We start from the raw sequence: 20,749 nt of genomic DNA, 5'->3' as shown, positions 1-20,749 counted from the left end.
CATACATACACATACATGCATACATACATATACATATACATACAGGTCAGAGTCCGTGTCTATTGAGAGTGGGTCACAGCAACTCCTACCACACAGTTCAAGGTTCTTTATTTTCATTCGCATCACATGTGATACATGAGGTGGAATGAAATTGTGTACTCAACGTCCCAGTTACACCCAAAAATAACAAAAATATAAATTGTAACAAAAAACAGTAAGAAAAAAGGAAAAAAAGAAACATTTGCTGAACATGTTGCAGTGGTGGGAGAGCAGCCTGTTCTCCACGAGCCAAGAAGACTGGTCCAGCTCGGTTCAAGGGTTCTCAAGCGTGGCTCGCCATCTCTCTCGTCAGGGAGAAATCCAGTTCTAGGTCCAAGTTCCATTGGTTCCAAAAAAAACCTAGCCTGTATAAACAACAGGGCTATGACTACATGAGTTCTCATTTCTTATCACAAGTAGTCCAAGTGGTTTTGACAATGTACCATCATTATAAATTTCTGTTTTTAACTATTTTTCTGTACAATTTAAACTGTAATGAAATGTCTATTTCAATCACATCTACTTATCTTTAAAAGTTTCACTTTTAAACCAGTTTCAATAATAGTGCACCTCAAATTAATTCAGTGCCAGTGTTGCATACAGCACATCCAATGCTTAAAATATAAAAATAAACTGCATTCCAAAAACAAAAAGGAACATAATAGCACACTTCTCATTATTTTGCTTGTGCAACATTAACCCATTTGCAAAATCAAGTTTTGGAGTAATGTCACATGTCCTGAATATTGGCTCAGCATATATACCAAGTGCAATGGGAAACTACAGGTGCTCACTCAATGGACTAGTTTCACAGTAACATAAATTACAGTTTTGAGACGTCACTACTAAACATAACTACTTATACTTCGTCAGCATTTAAAATGTAGCAAATAGAAAATGTCATCTTTCCAAACATGTCTAATGGCGGGCACAGAAAACAACTTGTACAATTTGAGATAACTTGTAGAAATCATTTAAATCGTTTATTAAAAAAAAAAAAACAGCAGCATTTATACATCAAGACTTACTCGTTTTTAAAGCTGCTGAGCAAAATGTCCTAGCTTGACTGATGCTAGCTGGTCAGAATATGCAGGTAACAATGAATAGGATGTAGAATCTATAATTATATTTGATCTAAAATATACAGTGGGTGGGTACAATACAATAAAATACAACTTTATTTATAAAACACTTAAAAACAACATTGATGGCCGAAGTGCTGTACATTAACACATACAAGCAAGCATAAAAAAACTATAAAATCAAGTGAAACTGTAAAAGTAAGGGTAGAGTAGGGTAGGGTAGGGAAAGCTTATTACCAGATACTCATAAGCACTTTAAGAAAATAATGATCCAGTTCTGAAATAACAAAAAGTCTTGTCATGCAAAAAAAAATTGTTGCATTTTTTCCCCCCTCAAAACCAAAGTCCTCTATTTTGTTTTTTTAAGAACAGATGTACGTTCTGCTTACTGTCAACCCATTATTCATGTGTGTCTCTTCTCCAGCTTCCTAGAAGCTTGCTTATCACCACAGGGTGCGTTTAGAACATACTTGCCCATCCTGGTTTATCTATGAATGAGGTAGATAAGAGCGGAGAGCTGCCAGGCCAATATGGATAAAGAAAATCGTGTTGAAAGTGCACCATGGTGTGAAGGCAGAACTGTCAGTCAGCAGAGCGATGTAGGATCCACAAGCGTGTGAGTAGAGAGGGTGGGCTTGTGTGTGTTTGTGCAGGTGAAACAGACTTAACTCAACATGCGCCGAAAGTGAGCGACTGTCCAACACAGCATGAGACAATCATAAAAATGTTTCTTGGATAGGGGCCATGTTTTACCTTCCTGTGCATAGCAGGCAAATATATACATCAGAAGCATTTGGAAATAAAGAAAAGCTTCAATGTGAGTCTAATACCATTTTTTGTAAAATTGTAAATCAACAGATTATTTCAGATTATTATTATTATTAACAGAGTATTTCGCATTCTGCTTAATTTTCAGATAGAAAAAAGTAGTGTGAAATTATTACAATGGGGCAGCGTTAGTCAGAAGCAGTGATTTATTAGTTAATAAGCTTGTTCCTGTGCAGTATTGTGTGACCTCAGCAGTCCTTACTGGGTCAAACAGAGGCTAACTGATAGCTTTGTACTGACTCTTGTGCTTCATTTTCTATGACTAGCAGGAGAAAAGCTTTATTACGTGGCCACCTGATGAAGTTAGGATGCCCTTCTGTATGTCCTCGTTTGTCCCTGTTTTTTTTTCCTCAAACCTATTGTTCATTCCTGTGCCTCTTCCACCTTTCCCCAAAAATAAATTTTCCTTTCCACTGTCTTCCAGCATAAACGCCACCTCCAGACAACAACCAAGTACGTGGAGCTTATCATTGTTGCTGACAACAGAGAGGTAAGCAGAGGTTGCAGCCTTTTCAGCTCTTGTGCAGACTCCCTGAAGAAACACCCCTCGAGGTCACGTGCTAAATTACCTTTTTCTCATGAGGCATGGATAGGACAGCTCTATTATGGCCATGTTGTCACTGATGTGTCACTGGCTCATCCGTTTGCTGTTCGGTGCCTTCTACATCCATCATTGCAGCACATGACTCAAAAATGGGGCTTTAAATGGTCTCAGTCTTAAATCTTCATCTTCATACTCTGTTTCCCAGAGGCATGAGCAGCATTGTATAATTTTAAAGCAAAAAATAAATGTCACATATAACTCGATCAACTATAATTATAACTAGACAACTGAAATTTGTTGAACACTTAATTGAAAATGTAAAATCAAGCTGAATAAAAGCTAAATTTAGCAAAAAAATGCTTAACTAAAAAGGAACAAGACAGTAATTAAACACTTAGTAGACAAACAATATGCTAAAATGAACAAAGCAATAGGTAAAACTATAAATAGAAAAACCATCAGTAAAATAGCAAAACAGTAGCTAAACGCTAAGTGTTTGCTATAGCTGAAGTGACCAACACCATAACTAAAAGGTGAATCTAGAAAAAACGTAGCTAAAATGAGCAAAACTGTAGCTAAAAACTAAAATGTACTAAATCACAGCTAAAAGTTAATTTGAACTAAATTGTAGCTAAAATTTGAAAAACTGTAGCTAAAAGCTAAAAAGAGCAAAACCATAGCTAAATGCTTAAAGGAACATAAGAGCAAAAAGTATGCTGAAGCACATTACACACTGCACAGTATTTTTAAAGAAGTTGCTCTCAATATATTTCGATGAGAATTTTATTTTTGTAAAAATTTTGTTTTTAAAAAGTACAAAGGTCACTAAAAATAGTATCACGGCTCACTTTTCTCAATCGAGCTGAACATTTTTATATACAAAATGTTAAAATAGCTTAAAGTTTACGGAAATAGATTGAGCTGAAAAAATGTACAAAAGAAACTACAGTAGGTAAAGACCGTGCCGAGTCAGCAGAACACTATAAAAGATCCCAAAGTCATCTTTTTTACTTAAAAGAAACGCTTATCATTACAAGAAGCTCTTTGATAAGTGCAGCAGAAGCAGTAGCTGGATTAACACAAGAATTTTAGTGCAGCACAAAGCTCAGCGTTAACAATGTTCTGAATTATGTAGGTTATTTTATTTATTTGTGTGTGTGTGCTTAATAAAGTTTCAAGAGCTTTTTTCGTCCTTGTCATGTTTTATTCTGTTTGCATGTGCCGTTCAGTTTCAGAAGCAAGGCAAAGACATGGAGAAGGTCAAACAGCGACTGGCTGAGATCGCCAATTATGTGGACAAGGTAACAATCGAAGGGAACTAGTGAACGCGGGCTTGCAATGTGATTTATTAGAGTTCGCATCAAGCCGAGTGAGAATTATGCGACCTGTGAGCAGAAGCTGATTGGATTATGAATGGAAGATCGATTTCAGAACTCAGCTGAGACATGTAAAGATTATTAGTGGAATAAAACAAAAACAGAAATAATTTATCCTTAGTAGGAAGTGGTAGTTTGAAGGAGCACATTTCATGTAGCAATTTTTACAAAATTTGGGAAATGAGACTGACCGTACACTGTAACCTGAAGCCACATGTCTCCCCCATCATCTTTCCCCTACCCTCAGTTCTACAGGGCTTTGAATATCCGAGTGGCACTGGTGGGGCTCGAGGTTTGGAGTGACGCTGACAAATGTCCCATTACCCAGGACCCTTTTACCACCTTACATGAGTTTTTAGACTGGAGGAAAGTCAAATTATTACCTCAGAAGCCACATGACAATGCCCAGCTAATCAGGTAACTTACTTAAACCAGAATATACCACTTTTTTTTTGTTTTAAGCACAGCATTTAAACACTTTACGTGATATTCCACAGTGGGTTTTATTTATATTATTAAAATATAAATGTACAAATGACAGACTTGGTGTCACCCAGTTGGTTTTGGCAGCAGTTTTCTGAAATCATGACAAGGTTGGGTTAGCATCAATAGAAAACATCTGCTTCTTGTTACAGTAGCAACTTATCTATCACAGTGTAACCACAACTTCTAAAAAAAACTCTCTCACTCAAAACTTTACAAATTTTGTCCAATGAGTAAAATGAAAAACTACTCATTAAAAAACTCTCAAGTACGTTTGCTTTAGTTGATAAATTCAATTTGGATTTTTCTACCTAATCATCCATGGGACAATACCAGATCTTAATCTGTGAGACCAAAGCACAGTTGGTTCAGACCATCTATTATAACCCAATTGCTCCTTTGATGAACCGATAATATTTCACACATTTATATTGCCATATTCATACAGGTTTTTTTATACATTGTGCAGCCTGAGTGGGATGGTAACAACTTTACTCCATTTGTAAAAGTTGAAACTGAAGCAACTGGACTTCTGTTTATAGTAGAGGAGATTTTGTTTTTTATCTGGGGAGTTTTTCACTTCAAACTGGAGTGTGTGGAATTACAAGCGTTAAACTCCATACTCTGCTTATGTGAGCTAAATTCATGCGCAGATTAAACTCACTCCCCTACCTCATGAGGAACGTTAGGGTTGTTTGCCTGCCTCACAAGACAGATGCTTAGTCACATGCATGAAGGTGGGAATTTAAGTAAAAAAGACCAATTCTCCATCTCTCTTGTGAGCCAGGTGAACAAAGACCCTAATGACCTTCAGAAGGGAGGGAGGGAGATTAATCTGCATGTGCATTTAGCTGCATAAACAGAGCATCATATGCAGTTTTCCAGGTCCTGAATGACTGGGAATCAACACCAGTACTTTGTTCTCTGTTTCAGTGGTGTGTACTTCCAAGGCACCACCATTGGAATGGCGCCCATCATGAGTATGTGCACGGCAGAGCAGTCGGGAGGAATAGTTATGGTGCGTAAGTTCACTCACAGTAATGCAAATGGTTTTAGTTCCTCTAGAGGGAAATGCATATTGGCAGGTCTTCCTTTATCCTGCCTCGTGTCCTTTACTTCGTTCTCCCTCCTGTCCCACAAAAAAACTTGTGAATTTCTCCTCAGAGTCTAAGTTTAAAAATGATTTTGGAGCTGATAATACCTGCTATCAACTTTAGGGCAAACACATCGTTAAGTCCTTTCACAGAAAGGTCAAGTGAAGGGAATATGTGGTATCTGTGATAAATCAGTACATATCGATTGCACGAGTGGAAACGGTTTGCTTTTTAATGAGGTGCAATAAACGAGTGAATTTAAGGCTACAGTATGCCTCAGCCTGAATGGAAATGCAGGGGTTTGACCTATTACAGATTAATCTTATACATTGTGCTTAAATGTTGCATTAGCACAAATCATGCTATCGTTTTACTTTCACTGCCTCTCTCTCTCTAAAGGACTTGGTTAGATGAATAACATCCTGTTTAAAGATTGTTCTTGACTTTCATCCTTCTACATTAAAAAGTGGGGAATTGGTCATTATGATAAAGTGTACCATATTTGAAGCAGACTAAAAGCTTAACCGCTGACGTTTTTATTGGACAAATCACAACCATCTTGCCTGAGTTGTGTCTCGTTGTTTAGAGAGTACACTTTGAGCTCATTAGTTCTAAAGTGCTCATTATTATTATTTTACGCAATTAAACTAAAACAAGACATCTGGAGTCTGCATAGCAGCTGTAATTGTTTTGTTGATTTAATTGGTGCAATGAAATGCAGCTTGGACGATTTTCATGAAGTGCCCAACGGGCTGCTCAGTTGGATTGTAGTGCTGACAGCTGATTTTTGTTCCGTTCAAAAGCCCCCAGCAGGACGGTCGGTCAGGCTGAGCTCAACTTGCGCGGCACTGCTGAATAATGCACGGTGTCTGAAAAATCCAGAGGCAAGGTGCCCTGACACGTGGCTCTGCATCCATGAGCTGATAGCTCCTGCACCTGCATTATTTATCCGCCCTTTTCATGTGTTCATGTTCGAGACACCTTGCAGGAAATCTTTAGCAGCCTTCACTCAGCGTGTCACTGCAGCTCCATCTTTCCACTGCTTAACTTTAATACGGTGTACCTGGGATTTTCACGCTATCCCATTAGAGCTTGTTTGTGTCTTAAAGTCAAGTCAAATTGATTTATAAAGCATATTTCAAACAGCAGCTGTTACCAAAGTGCTTAACAATAAGAACAAGGCAGTAAGTTAAAGAAGAAGAAAAATGATGAGATGTACTTATAAGCATCAAAATAAAACAAAAACAAATACTAAATCAAATCACACTGTGTTAAACGTTAATGAAAACGGGTGTGTTTTTAGGAGAGATTTAAACGCAGGGAGTGAAGTGGCCTGTCTAATGTTGGAGGGCAGATTGTTCCAGAGTTTAAGGCCCATGACTGAAAAAGCCCGATCTCCTCTGAACTTCAGCCTGGTTTTTGGTACGACCAAAAGCAGCTGATCAGATGATCTCAGCACCAGAAGGAACATATGGTTGAAGTAGGTCAGAGAGATAAGAGGGTGCAAGGCCTTTTATGCACTTAAAGGTCAACGGGAGAATTTTTAAATCTTTTCTGATATGTACAGGGAGCCGGTGAAGGGATGACAAAACTGGTGAAATGTGCTCAAACCTACGAGTCCATGTTAAAAGTCGAGCTTCAGCATTTTGGACGAGCTGGAGATGTGAAAGGGAGACCTGACTGACCCCAACATAAAGCATGTTACGGTAGTCCAGCCAGGTTGCAACGAGTGCATGGACTAATTTCTCAAGGTCTGGTCAACATGGACTTAAGCTTAGCCTTAACTGGAAGAAGCTTTTTGTAGAACAGAGTTAATCTGTTTATTAAACTTAGTCCGAGTCTAAAACCATCTCGAGATTAGACTGCTTAAGGTATGGCTGAAGAGAGTCAAGGTTAACAGGAACAGATACAGCAGTAGAGCTAGAGCTAAACACAATGACGTCACTTTTTTGATCATTGAATCTTAAAAGTCATTGCCTGCCAGCGAGGGTGTTGATGTTTTTGCTCGAATCTGTGTGCAGGTGATTCGTTAGCAATATGTCTCATGAACTATTGGATGGATTTTAATGCAACTCCCAGAAAGCTATTTGCTAAAATAAACAGGAAAGTGGTTTTAATTCAGTCAGTTTTACGTTAGGCTAAATCTTTGTGCACTAGTGCATGAGCATCATCCCCAAAACGGACTAACAAGTGCTAACAGATGGTGTGAAATATTGAAATATTAGATATTGCACATATCATTTACAAAGTTTGACCTTAACGGCTATAGCTCTGTACCTCGTCATCATAAGTTGAGTTGAAACTCTGACATGAAAGATCAGCTTTAGTTTTTATCTTTATTTGTGAGAATGTAACAGCTGCTGTGGCTCTGTCAGAATTAGTTTTAACAATGTAAAGACCTTTATTTTTTTTATTTTTTAAAGACGTATGAATTGGTAAAAATGGTCAACAATGCCCAGGTTTGTTTGAACAGCTTGTTTAATTTGGGACATTTGTAATTGTGCTTGTCTGCCCTGAATCATATTTCTTCAGATCATCAAAATATTATGTTAATATTTAACTTTCAGTGTTAATTTCTGCACAAGAGCTGTCAAATGAACAGATTTCATGACTAGTCACCGTTTCACGTCTAGAAATATCAAAAGTAAATCTTGTCGGAGTAAATGATGGTGAGATAAGATTTCTTTTAGGATCATTCAGACAATCCTCTGGGAGCTGCAGTCACTCTGGCCCATGAGCTTGGACACAACTTCGGGATGAACCACGACACACCGGAGCGGGGGTGTGGATGCAGAGTGACAGTGGATCGAGGTGGCTGCATCATGACTCCTTCCACCGGGTAGGTCGCATCGTTCTTCTATACAATTAAAACTGATTCATTCAACAAGACAAATTCTTGTTCTTTGCCACGCTGTTTAATATTTTTGTGCGTTTTTTTTGCTGTTTTTTTCATCTTCAAGTCATATTCCAAAACCACACAGATATACATCATCTTGATGTGATGTAGCAGTTCTCCCTCAAAGGGCCAGATTATGATCTTAGGTAAACATCATACCACATGTGCTCCCTTTTGTAAATTATTGTCTGTTGAGTGCTAAGCAAATGAGGCTTTTTCACTGTTGGTCCATTTAGTTTTATGGCAGATTCAACAGCTGCACCGAAGCACTTTGACTCACTGTGAATGAGAAAAATCTGCAGGTCATTTGCAGTGCATGGTCTAGACGGCACAGTTTCGCAAATTCGGACGCAAAGTAGTTAAAGAAAATAAAAGACCATTCTAAAGTCTGCACAATTGTTCTGCGTGTAACTAAATGTGGACTGAAATATCCTGTGGTTGTAGAATCTTGGGGGATGTTCTGGTTGGAAAATTTGCAGCCAAGGTCTGCTGGTGTGTGGGAGCCGCAGACGGGAGTTTATGCTGGAAACATCTCTATTTGATTTGGACTAGACCCACGGAAAGCACTGGAACGCTCTTCTCAATTATAGACTTAGCAAACAGCGCAAGGATGTGAGGTTTACGTATTTATATTTAACCATGACTGAGGGTATCCCTGGGTAGGAGCTTGGCAACACGTTGGGTGTGAAAAACGAGAGGGAAATGTTTGCTGACCTGTAAGGGAAATGGTTTTCTCTGTCAATTGTTCTACATCTCCTGTCTGTTTTGCTTTTTCACTGTGAAGCTATTCTTTGATATACATGCTACTTTAATGTTTAAAAATCTCCCTGCAGCTTCCTATAAATAGTTAACACCATCAGAAAACTTTCTACTTTCCAGCTTTTATCTCACTAAAACCATTCGAATCACAGGTCAAATGGGGCACAGATCAACAGCTAAATGGCGCAGGGATGGTTAATTAAGAGGAAATATAGAATAGAAACAAAGGATTTTAAAGAAACAAAATCTTTTAAGGTTAAATCTGGGTCAGGATTGTAATGTCTGTAGCTCTATCCTGCATTTCTCACAAGTGGATCTCAGTGTGCCTTTAGTTTTATGCTTTAAAACACCACATGCAGCTGAAATCACCTGAATATTGCCCGCAGTAAAAAGGTGGCTGCCAAGATTTTATGATCAAGACATCAAGTCTTTTCTAATCGCAGTGATCATACTGGGCCTAAAAGAGTTTTAACAAACTAATTATCAGATATTTTTTTAAAGCTTTATCAACACTCACCTGGACTTTATTTAGAAAATAAATTGTATGTTTTAGTCAACAGGAAAAAATGGTTTTATTGCTCCTAATTTCACAAGCATGACTGGTTGTCACGGCTTCACGGACTGGAGATAAAGAGGTCCATTTTCTCCTTATTAAACTGTAGTGGGGTGTTGTTTATTGGAGGTTTAGTAAGGGAACACTCAAACTGCAAGCTGTTCCTGAAACAGCAGCACATCTGCAACGAGCCCCTCTCCATTCCCCTGATAGCCCTAAACAAGAACAGACCGGTGATTGTTTTCATCTGAAATTATTTCCCCTAATAGCCCACCAAAAATACTTTTCTTAGCCTCTTCAAGGGCACAAAGATACACATATTCATGAGAAATGTGTTTTTATAAAAACTAAAGCAGGAACTTCATGTTGGTTTCTATCAACATGCTACTGCCGATCTTGGCCAGGTCTCTCTTGAAAAAGAAATTTTTAAGCTCATTGAGATCTACTTGGTTAAAGAAAGGTTTATTAAAAGTACCATAATGCTCCTTCTCGCCATGTAGCTCAGACCAACAACAAATCTGGCCTCACTAAATTTGACAATTCAGCCGGAGGACTTTCATTTCAGGAGCTTCCCCATGCACGGTTTCAGATCCAAGCCTGGTGGTCCGAGGTTAAATGTTGGGTATGACTCGAAGGGCCAAAATGTTGGATAAAATAGTTATCCTTTCATCATCTACTTAAATAAAGTAGCTCACACATGATGACAAGAGAGGATTTTTCAACCCAGTTTACTTGCAAGGACGGAAGACGGGCTTTCACCGATGTACAAAGTTACATGAGCCTCGTCAGTTTGAATCAACAGAGGCGAAGTTAAGAAGACCTTGGCTTTCCAGCTTACAAACTTGGAGAAGGCCTTGGAGTTTATCAGGTGCCCCCTGCAGGCTCCTCTCTGAGAAGACAACTCACACACATGAATTTAACATTAGCTACTGATAAACATTCATAACTTTACCTAAATTCTTTTGACACACTTCTCCATGCTTGATATTCTTATGCTATAGGTTCTTCAATAGTGGGTTTTGAGTTTGTTAATTCTGAAATGAAGGAACCTTTTTTGTTCCAATGAAGAATCTCTTTAAGTCTCCAGCAGCCAAATGTTGGTGGTGGGAACTGATGAATGATATTTCCAAGGGTCTTCAAAATGTCTCCAATTGTTCACAGAGGTTATCAGTTGTGCAACAAATCTTTGTTTAAAACAATCAGATTAGTTATGGGCATATAGCCATTCTCAAGCTCTTCTCAGTTTAGCTTCTGCAGTTCTAGAGCACTAGAGCTGTGGCCCTTTACACCCACATGGATGCTTTCTTTGTGACAAAACACTTGAGGCTGCCGCTCCAAATGTCCAGCTGTATTTAGGTTTGGCAGGGTTGAAAAGCATGAACTGACTGAAAGGCAGGAGCTGAACTGAGGAGAGTGAACGATGGCACAAGGAGCACAGGGGAGCTGGAAAAAGAAATACATAAGTGAGTAAATCACACACAGAGATCACACAAAACTCATAAACCTAATAAAAAGATGCAAGAGAGCATCATTTGTCCACTAATTAGTTTCTATAGTGAGATGTATATTTTAATCGTAGTGGAGATCTGATGATGCTATCTTTTCTGTTACACATAACTTTGGGTGAAGATCGTCAGACTCTAGCTTTAGGAGTTCATCCTTTCTGGAACAGAACCCCGTTCTTGCTGAACTCTTTCTCCATCAGTTTGGGAAACAAAACTGGTGACTACTTTAAGTTTTGCCCTAAAAATGTGGCATTAAAGGCTGGTGCTGATGAACCCAATAGTGCAGGCAGGGAGGCAAGGACTCAGGATGTATATATAAAAAAAGAATTTATTAACAAAACAAAGAGCTGATAGGGCAGCAAAACAAACAGACAGATAACGATGTCCTCATGAAACAGATAGGTCATCACCAGTGGACAGAAGACAATGCCAGGACAAGGACTAACACAGAGACACAGACTTGTATACAGGAAACATCAATTAGACAAAGTGAAGGCACCTGTGAGTAATCACAGATGCCAAAGAAAAAGACAAGGGATGCAAGACAAACAAGATTGGGCTAGATACAAAAGAAACACAAACCCTATAAAGATAGAAACAGAGGATCAGAGGAACGCAGACATAAACACAACACCAGGGACAAAACCACAACTCCTACAAAATGGCAGGGATGATATTAAAATTTAAGGATTACAATAGGGGATGTAAGTTGCATTCTGGAAAAATCATAACTTTGCTTACAACAGACTAAATAGAGTTGATTTCCAGGCTTATAAAAAGGACTATTGCACTATCTTCTGAATTTGTGCCAAAAAAAAGTTAAGGTTTTGTTTTATTACGCTGTATACCTTCATAAGTTGAATCACTTTAATTAATTTTTAATTATATACTTCATGCTCTATGTATATAATTATTTAAAAATTGAGATAGTTGAGTTTTTAACCAGAAGATGGGACACTTGAGATGTAAAATCTCTTCTTCCAGCATGTCCAAGGCATAATAATACACTTTAAATTATTACAGCCTAATGAGTCATACATGCTGAGCTGTCAATGGACTTATGATTAATCTAAAATCACAGAATGTCAGTTCAAGGAACTGAATTAAAATGTATCTCATGCCCGCAGTAAAACAGCATCTCACTGGTTCTCATTCCTTGTTTAATTAGATCTGCAGGGAAATCAGTGTGAAAATGCTTTTCACTACCTACAATGTAGGCCAGACTTCCAGATACAGAAGGCCAACAACAGATAATATCACCCAGTGTTCAGAATACACGGCGTAACGGATGTAAAGTGAAACAACAGTAATATCAGTGATAACAGTATATTTATCGTAGTCACATTTATCAAATTTAGTTTGGGATCATTTTACATTTGTAACGGATCAATCTCTTTCATTGTGCAATAAACTTTGATAAAAATAAGTGTTTATGTATGAATGTTTATGAAGCATTCACACTATTGTGATCCATTTGTCTTCCATATGTTTTTCGACATCTTTCTCATTCTTTTTTGCGCTGTTTCAACAAATCCTATATTAAAACATTCAGCCCTTTCAGAATCAAAATCAGAATAAGCTTTATTATCATTGTACCGGGATACAGTGAAATTATTTTTTTCAGGAGAAGGACTTTGATAATTTGGACTTTATGACTTTTGGAATTGGTACAACTTTAGCTTTTTGAAATATTTAGCTTTTTCTGCCACTTCTTTCCGCATAGAAAATGAACTGAACTCATTCTTTCAGCTTCCTTGTGCAAATTTAAACTTTTTTCAGCTACTTTCAGCTAAGTTCAGCTAGGTTTTTTCAGCTGTTTTGCGCTCCTTTCAGATTATTTCAGCTAACTACAACATTTTTGTGCTTCCTCTGACTTCTTTCTGCTAATTTCAGCTTGTTATGCTCCTTTCAGCTTATTTCTGCAAGTTTCAGAATTTTCTGCTATTTCAGCAACTATTTAGATGTTTTTATGCTAATTTTAGCTTTTTCAGCTAATTATTTGTTTATTTTTACCCTTTATTTATACAGATAGTCTCATTGAGTCACGAGAACTCATTTTCAAGAGATAACTGTTTTTGGAAGCAGATGATGAGGGTTAAGGGCCTTGCTCAGGGGCCCAGAGTGGGGCAAATGAGGCAGGTGTGGGTGCTTCATCTTTTCCACCCACATTTTGATGTTTACGGTACCGGGAGATGAACCTGCGACTTTCCGATCACAGGCCCATCTTCTCTAGCCTTGTGCCACCACTCCCCAAATTCCACATTTTTGGCATTCATTTCAACTTTTTTGAGCCTAGTTCAGAGAAAATGTGCTCTTTCCACTTCCTTCTGGTAATTTAAGCTTCTTAATACATTATAGCTACTATTCAGCTGCTTTTTGCTAATTTCTGCTTGGTCCAGATAATTTCCACTTTTTTGTACTCATTTCTGCTTTTTTCAGCCTAATTGGGCCCAATTGTGCTCTCTCCATTTCCTTCTGGTAATTTAAGCTTATTTCTGCTTCTTTAGCTACTATTCAGCTGGTTTTTTTTGGCAAATTTCTGCTTTTTTTTTTTGCAGGAGGGGGGGATATCTTCCACTTTTTGTGCTCATTTCTGCTATCTTCAGCCTAATTGGGCAAATGTGTTCTTTATGCTTTCTTGTGTCATTTTAAGCTTGCTTTTCAGCTACCTTGTTAGCATTTTTTGCTAATTTTAGCTGTTTTTCATCACATTCTTCTGCATTAAGCATTCACACTGCATTTTCACAGGAAATGCAATTTCTCTAGTTACATTTTGTATTCTCTCAAAAATGCTCCTAAATTAGATATGACAGGAGGTTCTTTCCACTCATTTTATGTTAAAGTATTAAGGCCTAAAAGTGTTGTAATCAAGAATAAAGTGGGGGACTTTTTTCTTACAATCTACAAAAACATAAAACTATAGTTAGTTTTCATGTGAGTGTCATGTTTGTGAAGGCATTTCCTTTATCAATTTTGTTTATTTTAATCACATTTGTACCACCACTAGACACCATTTTGCATAATATTTTCATCACCCCAGCTCTAAGGTCAAGGTCACAAATCAAGGTCAAAGTTAAAACTAGGTCTTAGCTTGTCCTGGCCATTGTTATAGATTGCTGTATTGCTGTATAATAGTTTCTCGATGGGTGTATAATGTGCAATGTTTAATATAGATTTGAGATTTATTGCTAATTGTATTTACCTACCATATATTTATCCATAAAGATACAATGAGTGTCACTAGCTAGGTTTGCATGGACATACAGTAAGTAATCAGATAAAACGGCCATTAGGAATAAAAATGTGTCATGTAAGCGCCCCATTTGGATTATTCTGAGTTGATTCAGCTCGATTCGAATGAATTTGTAATGCGAATGATAGGGATGGTTTATGCCGATTCATAATCTGAATGGTGTGCATGTAAACAATCTGATTATCTTATTCCTATTGTGGAAAATTGACCTGACTGCGCATGTGCGACCTATGTCTACCTCATGTATTTCCACCTGGCTAGATGCCAATATGGCAGGGAAGCAAAATTGGTCGATGAGCAATACAACATTTCTGCTAGAACCTTTGAAAGAGGTGTGTTTGAAACACGTGTTGCTTCACCTGTAGCCCAGTCAGGGAGTGCAGTAACGTCTCCACCTTCATTGAAACTTGGAGCGGGTCCATTTTGGGCACTCAGGTTTGTTTATGTTCATCACGGAAGTAGAACTTCTTCTGTTTTTTTTTTTTAAGGAAAGTTTACCACGCTGCGCATGCCAGTACTTCTATTCAGAATAAAAGCCCGCTGCATGTAAATGCTCATCATGATTGGATTGTGCCCATGTAAACGATGCATTCGGATTGTTTAATCCGAATACATTTCAATCCGATCAAAGAATTTTGCGCATGTAAACATAGCTATTTATTCAAGTTAGCAAGAACATCTCACTGAAAATTCTACAAATCTACATACCCTAGTTGTTCAAAACATTTAGAGTTTGTTTTTGAATTGTCAGATATTATTTGTATTTTTACAAACTGCATATAGGCTATAATATGTTTTAAATACAACAATAAATTGTTTGCCATGGTAATTTATTAGCTCTTTAGCTTCATCACAGTGTGAGACAGATCAGTGGTGTTAAAGGAAATGATTCAGAATCGCAGACCTCACACAGATGCACAAAATCATTGTCTCCTGTGCTGCTGCTTTGTCACAGAGATTTATTTATACTTTATCCTCAACTATAGTTCCTCTGGTGCTTTAGGATCAACTATCAAATGCTGACTGCTGGTTCAAGGTGAGCAAAAAAAGTGGAAAGCTTGAAAGATTTTGGCCCATAGCGAAACTGGAGCAATGCCACAGTACAATATAGAACAAAGAGGAGCGGTAAAGACCAGACGGAGGCGAGCACAACCCATCTTAAATTGAGAACAGGCTGAGAACAAGCTTAAGGGCCACAGAGTCATACTGATTTTTTCCCCTTCTGAGGTGGTGAGCTGGACTTTTATTCCTCGGATGGTCGTCCACATTGTCTAAGCTCCAGATGTGGCAACCTTTGGCTCTGAAAGTGTTTTAGCAGCTCTTGTGACTGCAGCTGCTTAAATGCCATCCAGTGTATTTCACCAGTATGCCATCACAAACATTACGCCTTCTCCCACCTAAGGACTGTTGCCGGGTAAACCAATTATTTCTGTATTGCTGCTCATGAAGAACAGCTGGATCCCTGAACTGCTCATGTACTTCAGAGGTACTCCACAAAAAAGAAAAAGAAAAAAAAAGACAGGGAAAAAGAAAAACAAGGATGTAAGTCTTTGTTATGAATTGCATTTGCTTGTAATTGAGGACCAGAGCTGAGTTCATGGAAATTGAATGATTGCAGTAAAAGCGGGTGAGGGGGGTGCAGCATGACTGAGCAATTTAGGCTCCGGCTTTTATGGCAAAGAGGAAATCAACAACAGAAGTTGCTAAGGAAGTGACCTTCCTGTTGAACAGCAACCTTGACAGCTGTTCATCAGAGAAAAGAGGGTGGGACAGAGGGCACAGTTTCCTAGCCATATTATTGCAAGTTTTTTTTTACAGCCGTTTACCTTTACCTGTCATTACAACCCCTCTGTGATCTTTTACCTTAACCCTGAATGCTTGAAGATCTGTTTTGACTTTCACCCTCTAAACCTATGGACATGGTTTAGAGGAGGAAAGGGGGTCAGCCTCAGGATTTGATGTCAGCTGCTTTAAACATCAAAGATAAGCCAAGAATGAGGTCATGTCAGAATACACAAAATGTTGTGACGTAGTGAAAATACTGTTTCATGTGAAAATAAGAGAGAAACACAGATGGAAAGAGTTGCCATAACTGAGCAATATGAACGCGCCTCCTCCCTGCAAGTCTAAAACAATCAAAAGATATTCTTAACAGTTTCCAAATCTGGAGACCCAGTGGGTTTTAACTTAAGGCCCGGCCTTACACGAGTGGCTGAACTTAACTCAACAACTCCATCACATTTAAAGTCATGTTTCTCCAGTTGTAACACCTTAGAGAGTGACAGCCATTAGTCACTACTTTAAAAGACCTTTCCCTGTGTTACATAGGTCTGCCCTGTGTGAACAAAACAAGCTTTAAACTGCTGGGGTTATAGGTATAGATCTTTGTGAAACTGTGCTATGCTGGTTGAAGATGCCGTACCAGCTTTATTTATAGAACACTTTAAACACCCACAGGTCCAAAGTGCTGTACACATAATAAAACAACCAGACAATAAAGAACAATTGAAATAATTAAAAGTCAACATTTCAGATGGTGTCAAAGGCCACGGGGAAAAGATGGGTTTTAACAAGGGATTTAAAATCAGACAGTGGAGAGGCCTGTGATGTTCAAGGGAAGGTCTTAACTTTAGCTAGTCTGAAACCCATTTTGTATTGTGACCTGTACCCCTTCATCTTGGACCATATAATATATTAAATGGGACACCCCTTCATTAAGGTTATTCAGTCAATAACTGTCAATGATTTATCCACAAGACTTCATCAGTCCGAGGAGCTGCAACAAACTCAGTCTTCTAAATAGCACCTTCTTATAGTGGGTCAACCAGTTTGATGGTGCTCAGATGGTTTTTGGAGTCCACCCTCTCCCCCACCGACTCGTCTGAGGCAGTCATGGCCAAAGTGGTTCAAAATTTCTGACTTAATCTAACAAAGTTATGTCAGGTCCTCTGCACGGATTCATAAAAATAATAATTTTTAAAAACTTGTAGAAACGTTTTGTCTTTAATCCAAAACACTTGGTTAGTCTTGAGGCCATGACTCCCTTAAGTGAGTCGGTGGGGGGGGGGGGGGAGGGGGGGTTCAGAAACCATCTGAACACCATCAAATTGATTGGACCACTATGTGAGGGTGCTATTTATAAGACTGAGTTTGTTGCAGCTCCTCGGACTGATGAAGTCTTTTGGATGAAATGTGAAACGTTTCAACTGAAAGAAACCGTCCAGATGACCTGACTGAACTTTGTTGGGTTTTATCCTGATGCATGCTCAGTAATCCAGGTAGAAAAATCCAAAAAAGTTCAATCTGGTCCTCTGGACATTTTGAATGTCCAGAGGACCAGATTGAACTTTTTTGGCTTTGTTGGGTTTTGCTGCTTAGATTATTGAGCATATGCCAGTGATTTACTTTACATAAACAGAAACACTGTATGATGTCTAACATTGGTGTCAGGTGATTAAATGGTCATGTTTATATGGTTTACAAACATTAAAACAAACTAATGGGGGTATGATTTATGGAATAATATTTTACGACTAACACTTACAGTCTCCTAAACAGGCATTTGACTTCCAGATGTTGAGCATGTTCCTGCTACTCCTGCCCTTTTTTGTATTATGCTTACTGCAAAAAATGTTAGAAATCCCACTTCAGTGATAAAACAAAAAAAAAAAAAAAAAACAGTCTCACCGGCCCATTCAAAGGGGATGAAGTCAACCGTTTCAAGCAAGGAAAGTGGGTGGCAGAGGTAGGAGAGGTGCGGAGCTATGATTGATGGCATACTTCACAATGCGCATTTCCAAATTCAAGAGCCCTTTATATGGCTTGTTGAAAGAGCTGACCTGAATTTCTCACTTCCTGTCACTTACCTGTGTGCTCAGAGACAAGCGTAGCTATAAATGGGAGCATTACATTCAAATTCGTCTATAAAACTCTGCCCCATGCTGATTTTTTTTTTTACCATTTGTAGTTATTAAAAATCTTATATGGTGCTTTTCTATTGTGTGGCATGCACTTAGAACGTGATAGAAATCTGCACATTTCACACTTTTTCATCTGTCGTTCTCAGAAAAGCTCAATAAAGCCACATGAGGTTCTTAACCAAAGTTTTTGGTAAGCCGAGTCTCAGGTTTTATTCTTTTTTTTTTTTACAAATCTAAAAGCAGTAATAATGCACTTCCGTTGTCCCAAATCTATGCCTTTACAGATTTTTTTGTTTTCAACTATCTCATGACAAATGTCTGATCATAACTCCTTTGCAAGTGGAGAGCTGTCTCTGCAACCCTGCAATGTTTGCATGCTGATGGAGCTTTGAGAGAGCATTCTGAGCCATAGTGGTTAATTGATTTTGTAATTAACGCTAATTGTCGCTGATTATATCAGATTGAGTAGGACCCTTGAGGGGGAACATCATCATCGTCCTAACTCCGCGTGTCATTCACAAATCGTTTCCCTCGCTCGCAGGTATCCCTTCCCCACGGTGTTCAGCAGCTGCAGCAAAAAGGACCTGACAGCCAGCTTCGAGAAAGGTGTCGGCATGTGTCTGTTTAACATGCCTGAGCTGAAGGTGCTCTACGGTGGGCAGAAATGTGGCAACGGCTACGTGGAGGAGGGAGAGGCGTGTGACTGTGGTGAACTGGAGGTGAGGCTGCTATATAACAATAAACAGTCTTTTATTTTCTTAGTCCAAACCTTCTACAAATCTGGCAAAAACTGTTCTTGCCCCATATGAAGCTCTCCAGGCAAAACCTTGACACAAATAGCATCTCCAAAAGTAAAAACAAACATTTTAAAAATGGATTCTGCAAAAATGTTATGAACAATAAATATCTTACTTGTTGTAGATAACTGTTTGAACATGCCTAGTTTGGAAAAATAGTTTATTCCCGATTGTGTTAATGAGCCTCAGTCTAACTTAAAGGCTTAACATTTCTTGAAGTGCATCTTCTTTTTTTTCTGGTTTTAAACTAGAATCATGTTGAGAAATGACACTGCAATAACTATTTTGTTTACACTTTCAAAAATAAGGGTGTGTGCATTCTCACAAAAGATCTTGTATGATCTGTTACCTCTTAATTTTATGTGTGACTATGAAATATGTGACTATTATGGTGACTATCAGCTACTACCACACCACATTTTAGCTAAATATCAGTAAAACTGGCTGATTCACAGTCTTTTTGTATCTGCTAAGGTCCATTTGCTGTGGCTCCATCTTGAATTGTATTTATTATAAAACTAATTTGTTGCATCTAATGAACATGTTCTGCAATTTTCGTAAAAATTTGTTCAATGGTTCATGTGAAATGTTGGTAACACAACAAACGAATGCACAACATGGATAGACACAAGGAACTTTTCCAGGTTGTCCAGCGGACAACTTCTGGACAAATCTGGTGGTCCGCCAAAATCTTGGGTTGTCCGCAACCTTTACAATAAAGCAGGCAAAAATGTTCAAGAAAAATGTAATGTAATAAGTTTATCAGAATCAGAATAAACGTTATTGGCATTGCACCGAGATACAACGAGAATACGTACGTACAGTCGTCCGAAAGATGGGCGGAGTGCACGAAGCTGCGGCTATAAATAAATAGCGCGGCCCTCTTATTCTTATTTAGAATAATATTTTGCTTAGATGAGAAAAGGGAAGAAAACATGAGGAGAGAGACGGTATAAAAAAAGTCTCACGCCGTGTCCTAGACAGGGCACGATTTGAGGCATAAAAAAAAAACTACCACAGCAAAGCAACATAAACAGACGTTGTACATATAGGCGGTGAAGACATTGAGTTTTTAAGGGAAAGTCGTAGCATAGTCCAGATAAGAGGTGACGTTCATCTTCAGCTCATTTGAGGTTCTGTCACATGTCCACGGCCTTGGGGAAGGGAGGGGTGAGGAGACAGTCAAAGCATCTTTGTTGTTTTCTAAACATTCCAGTAGGAGTTGAGATAAGTCCGGCGTCAAGGCCACAGTTTGGGTCAGGCAGAACTCTTGAATTTTTGTACTATATACAGAGTTTACTATACACAAATGTTCTCAGTCGGCCATCTTGTGGACTGCTTGGAATGTCCAAGTTGCTGAGTGGCAGACTCTTTCAGGAGGTGATGGAGTGGAACTCCTTGTTCTCCTCCTCATCCTCTTCCTTTTAATCAGACTTTGCAAGAGAGGCACTCGCAGCATATTTAAAGAAGGGATGAAAGCACATTCCCCACACCCCCTCATGTACACAGCATACTGTGTACATGACCTTAGTAAAATACACGTATACTGTGTACATGACCTTAGTAAAATACACGTATACTGTGTGCATGACCTTAGTAAAAGTACACAGCATACTGTGT

The 20,749-nt window shown here is 38.5% G+C and overlaps 1 protein-coding gene across 1 annotated transcript in view; it reads left to right on the top strand.

Moving 5' to 3' along the window:
* LOC119423519 (disintegrin and metalloproteinase domain-containing protein 12) overlaps positions 1-20,749 on the top strand; it is a 175,956-nt gene that overhangs the window by 85,866 nt on the left and 69,341 nt on the right. The window contains exons 7-12 of the mRNA XM_037690916.1: positions 2,374-2,439; positions 3,723-3,794; positions 4,117-4,286; positions 5,286-5,370; positions 8,137-8,285; positions 18,874-19,051. Of these exons, the coding sequence (XP_037546844.1) occupies positions 2,374-2,439; positions 3,723-3,794; positions 4,117-4,286; positions 5,286-5,370; positions 8,137-8,285; positions 18,874-19,051 (720 nt within the window). The remainder of the gene's footprint in view (positions 1-2,373; positions 2,440-3,722; positions 3,795-4,116; positions 4,287-5,285; positions 5,371-8,136; positions 8,286-18,873; positions 19,052-20,749) is intronic.

This window comes from Nematolebias whitei, chromosome 17 (genome assembly GCF_014905685.2).
Source record: "Nematolebias whitei isolate Nwh7 chromosome 17, NemWhi1, whole genome shotgun sequence".
Taxonomy (NCBI): Eukaryota; Metazoa; Chordata; class Actinopteri; order Cyprinodontiformes; family Rivulidae; genus Nematolebias; species Nematolebias whitei.
This window is presented reverse-complemented; position numbering and strand designations above follow the sequence as displayed.